At 28.6% G+C, this 5,561-nt stretch overlaps 1 protein-coding gene across 1 annotated transcript in view; it reads left to right on the forward strand.

Moving 5' to 3' along the window:
- Positions 1-511: 511 nt before the first annotated feature.
- LOC117169371 (sulfotransferase 1E1-like) overlaps positions 512-5,561 on the forward strand; it is a 7,617-nt gene continuing 2,567 nt past the window's right edge. Inside the window, exons 1-2 of the mRNA XM_033355762.1 lie at positions 512-995; positions 1,831-1,930. Coding sequence (XP_033211653.1) covers positions 788-995; positions 1,831-1,930 — 308 coding nt within the window. The 5' untranslated portion in view covers positions 512-787. The remainder of the gene's footprint in view (positions 996-1,830; positions 1,931-5,561) is intronic.

The following is a 5,561-nucleotide window of genomic DNA, read 5'->3' on the forward strand; positions in this document are numbered from 1 at the left end:
TATTTATAGCATTCTGCAATCTGTCACCGAATTTTCCAGTTTTTAAATCCTATAACATGAGGTTTATGTTTAGTTTGCAGACTACACCAGCATATCTATATATTTTTGGGATTGCTGAATCCGAATCCGGTGTCCAATTAACCCAGTTCTAATGAAACTTTAGTCCAAGTTACAGAAATCCGTAAAAAAATAATTTTTTTTTTTTTAATTGATGTGTTTTATAATTTAAAGACTCTCGAGTCTTCCTATATTTCTTCATTATGTAGAAAATCACTATTTACTTCAGTTATTTATTTTTCTTTATATCAATTTTCAAACATTTTATTTTAAAAACTGAGTAACCCAGCGTTAAATATAAAATTCCAACACAATCGAAAGTTATGAAAAATGCGCATTTGGAACCTCCGTAATTTATTTGTTTGGTGGGGATTTAGTCGGTCCAAGTGAAACCGTGAAAGTTATTCGACCTGGTTTCGTATGAATGAGCATTGTATATGACAGACTGAATTGAGACGTCGCGCCGAAGAGTCAACACTGTCAGTCTTGTGAGACTTTCTTTAGAAAAATAATCATTTCTATCAGTTCTAACGCGACATATATCTTCTCTTCTTAAACTTATAAGACACTCATAGAAATAATAAGGAAATTCATGAAGATAAAAATGAAAGACTGCTGCTGAAGATATTCTTTGAGGAGGAAGACTCCTTTTAATTAAATAAAAGTTTTATTAAAGAAAGTGTTTGTGTACAATTTTTAAAGCTTGAGATTGATAAATTTCTGGTCAAAAATGAATTTAAATCCACCAAGTTATACTTTTTTGGAGGCTGATAAAACTGAAGAAATGCTTCATCTCTTCAAGGGCGAAAGAACTGGGTGGGTGCAAGTTGGAGAAAAAAAATGGTTCTTCCCCTATAGATACACAGAACAAGGGTCAGCTTTTTATCATTTTAAAGCCAGACCCTCGGATACTTGGGTATTATCTTATCCAAGATCAGGTAAGAGTTTCAGGAATTATTTTTTTAAAATAAGTTTGAAAAGACGCTTGATGAAATCGCGTAACCATTTTGTTTAAAAATCTTACAAATTCAGAAATTTGTGGTTAGGCATCCGAAAGAAGTACAAACATATTTTAAGTTGGTTATCGTCTACTGTTAGGATTTAAATTTGAATATTTTCAAAAAGATTTTCTCATATGAAAAAATATTATGGCGAATTTTTCTCTAGTAAAGTTTTTTATGGTGAACGATCACACAAAATTACAAATTGAAAAAATATGCAAGTTGGAATATTCTTTAAATGCACAAAATATGTTGTTCATTGCACTTTTTGTTTATTGCACAAATCGGACTTCCTTCCGTTTTAATTGAAAAAACATGTTATCTTGTTTTTTTTCAAATATCGTGCCTTTTGCCTTTTTTGAACCGTTTTAAACCTCTAAAACGAAACCAATGTTTTTATATACCATCAAAGAAATCAGTTTCTTCAATTTAGGCTGGAAATTTCTAGTTTGACATGTAAAACTTTAGGCCCGAATGTAAAAGTTTATGCATTTGAAACATTTTATATTTTCAAATTGAAGAACCGAAAAAAATCACAAGTAGCGAGAAGTTGTTTCTCTGGTATACAATAATTATTTTTAATTTTATAATATAATATATAATGTGAAAAAAAATATCAATAGTCCGATGAAAAAATGAAAATCGAACTTGATCAACAATGATTAAGGTGTTTTTTATACATGTTTCGCGGTTATTCGTTTCTGAAAGAACCTAATTGTCCTTTTAGTAATTTAAAAAAAATTAAATACTTATTTTTATCAATTGCACGTAGGAACGACTTGGACTATGGAACTGGTTTGGCTCTTAAAAAATAACTTGGACTTCAATACAGCCGGGAAGAAAACTCTAGCAGAAAGATTTCCATTCTTAGAGTGAGGCTCTTAAATTATTCAGTAATTATGTAAGAGTTGGGCCAGTGTACGTCAGAAACATTAAACTTTCTGAAATGAGTACTTATCTGAAAAACAGAGAAAACTTTTACGAATTATGACCACAGTTTCTGATAGTGTACTAAACATAATAAAATTTTGAAAACGAGTAATGAAAGGTAAGTAATTAATATTTTTGTTGACATGAATATAATAATGATTTCTATGGATGTAATGTTGTTCTGAAAGTTCTTGCTCCGCGCGAGTTGCCGAAAAAGCTTCACCAGTTCAAGATTCGTTTTTCCTTCCCCAAGGTTTGAGAAAGAGCTATGGTGATTTTTCTATGCCTTACTCGTTGAGCGTTTTCGGTAGGGGTGGGGATACTTTATGATATGGGCAATCAAGTTTCTCCATTAGTTTGATGCCGTTATAATCATGTTCGTGCGCTCATGAGAATGCCTGTACCTTGCTTTATTAGCTAGAAGGCTTCCATATACTACGAGGCCCAATTTTGGCCACTTTTTTACCCATCCCTCTCTCCATTTGGTTCACCGTAGCATTCTTGTCGACCCCCCCCCCCCACATTATATATTTAATTTCAAACAATAATAAAAATAATTTTTAAATAAAATTATACTATGAATGCCGTAACCAAAATTTAAATTAAACGAATAGAAGAGCGAAAAAATACTACAGTTACCGCATTGAAGACTTCGTGTAAAGCGTAACTAATAAAGCAAAATAAAATCATTCATATGAACGCACGAACACAATAAATGTGATCAAAGTTTTGAAGAAACTTGATTGCCCAGAACATGCCTAAAATGAAATGCTCAACGAGTAAGACACAGAGAAGTCACCAGAGCTCTTTCCAAACCTCTGGCAATTCGCACGAAGCACAAAACTTCCACAGCAACATTAAACCATATAAGCTACATAAGTCATTATTATATTTATATAAACGGAAAACTTAATTATTTATCCTTTATTACCCGTTTGGAAAAAATTATTATGTTTAATACACTATTAAAAATTATCGTGCAAAGATGAAGAGTCAGAATACTTAAAAGTTGTACGAAGTCTCTTGCGTAAATTTCCCGAGTGGATGACATTTACTGTGATTAATTATAATCAATTGCTAATCATTCATTATTAACTAATAATAAATAACATTAATAAAAAATAATTTTGATTATTTTTAAAATTAAAACCTTATTTAAATTAGCGAGTATAGGTATATATAATATATAATAATAATGTTTGTGATTTGTGCGATTTGCAAAATTTGTAATCAATTTTAATTATTTATTTATCAATGAACTTTAACTATAATTAATAGTAAGACACAATGAAGAATAATAATTAATGTTCATAAATTATTTAATTAAAACTTTAATTGAGTTAATTGAAATTAACGATTTATTGTTATTTAATATTTTTGCAATAATAAGAATACAAACTATTATTACAGCATTAAATAAAAAAAATATGAATAATTATTATAATTCAAAAGTGAATGGGATCGTTGCATGGGTTTTAGATCATATATTTTTTAAATGCTGCTTAGAAGAAACTTTACTTTAGAAATTACGTTCATTTTTTACTGTTCTTTTAATTCAACTGTGAAAAAATGTGAAAATATACAAAAACCCCATTGCCAGTTAAAAAAAAAATTATTTTCAACTACACATAAAACGAATTTTTATCAAAATAGTTAAATTTTTAACTAGACATGAACCTTCAACCAAAAAAATGAATTTTTAACATAGTAGTTAAATTTTTGTTAAAAAAGACGATTTTTTAACAATATGCATTTGCAGCTAAATAATTAACTTTTAATTGAATAATACAATTTTTCATCAAACGAGATGAGTTACGAAACGATAATATATCTAATACATACAATAGACCCGAAAATATAGTAGGAATTTGTATTGGGTTCAAGTTCTAAATGTTATTCAAGCTCGTAACGTTATTTTCACTTATAATCTCACCTCTCCTGTTACCAACCTTAGTTGTCAGCCCCTCAAACTGGTAACTTTGTTTATGCAAAGCACCCCTGGCCACTTTTTCTTTTAGGGAAACATCACTGTAAATAACCATATTTTTCTGACTCTTCATCAAAACCTATTAGTACTATAGGTCAATTAATTCGTATCGGCTATTGACACACAAAAATTTTCATTTCCTTACATCAGCTTTGAATTATAAGATTATAAGTTATCACAATTTTCTCATCCTTCCGCAAAAATTATTAATGCTACATATAAAGGAATTCGTTTCGACGCAAGGAATCTTTCCTTTCCTTAAAATTAGTTTTGAATTATGATCATTTGAAGAATAAAATAAAGATAAAAAACCAATTGAAAAAGATAAAAGTACATGAAAAATGTAATAGCTTCAAAAAAGTTTGTGTCAGTTTAAAAATATTAGTGCTAGGAATAAGCCCTCCAAATTCCATCAATTTACTTATGAATAAATTAAGTTGTCCAGTTAACAAAAAATAGCGTCGCACACACTTTGTATGAGACATTTGTTAATTCAAAAAAGTTTAATTAAATATGTTTAAAAATTATTAAAAATATTACGACTGTATTCTTCCTATATGAGGAATCAAAAATCACTAATGTAAGGTGAAAACCTTTGTTGTCTAATCTCGTTTTGAAACCCCAGTGGGCACAACATTTGAGGACACCTTTCTTTACTTTATAACTATTTATGTAAAATGATTTGATGAAACAAATCAATCCTTTCTTCGACCGTTGATATTTATTGATTTCAAATCGTAGATTTCAAATTATTTATGTCTTACGGTCCAATCGTAAATCGAAGAAATAAATATGAGTCAAAAAAACATGTTCTTAGAAACTCAGATATTTATTTAATTGAAAAAACTCCTTTCAAAACTTTCTGACGTATCAATACACATGCGTACCTTTTTCAATGGTTCTTAAACCTTAATAATTATATTAAAAATTAGTAATTTTAGTACGAGCAAATATGATGGATAATTACGTAGATTTGAATACATTGTTACCTGAGTTGATGATAGTTTAAATAGTCAAACAGATCAATTTTCAGTAAAAAAAAGGAACATTTCAGTCAACAGTTTTAAGAAAATTAATTAAAATTTAGTCATTTTTTGAAGTCTCAAACAATTTTTTCGAGACATTAATCGATTACAACTACATTTTTTAAAATTGTACGAGAAAACAAAATTGGCGTAGGTTAGGACGGACGAACAGAAATTGACAGTTTTAGAAATACATGAAGAATACGTGATGTAATAGGCAAGTTTCCATTGAAAACCACTGATGTGAAAGCGCGTAATTGAGTTTAAATTTGAAATAAGAAATTTAAAAAAATTTTTTTTAATTTTTAAAAAATGTGTATATGTACACATCCTCACATATGCATATATACATATAGCATACATACATATAGCATACATACATATACACATATATACATATAGAGATGATTAATATTAAAAACATTATTTTATAATACTCTGATAAATTTTATTGATATATAGAATTTCAGTCTGTAAATTAACAGAAATTTTACGATATTTGTTTATAAAAATAGACTCAATAATACGTCGTTGATAAGTATTTTTTTCTGTAGCTAATAT

This window comes from Belonocnema kinseyi, chromosome 1 (assembly GCF_010883055.1).
Source record: "Belonocnema kinseyi isolate 2016_QV_RU_SX_M_011 chromosome 1, B_treatae_v1, whole genome shotgun sequence".
Taxonomy (NCBI): Eukaryota; Metazoa; Arthropoda; class Insecta; order Hymenoptera; family Cynipidae; genus Belonocnema; species Belonocnema kinseyi.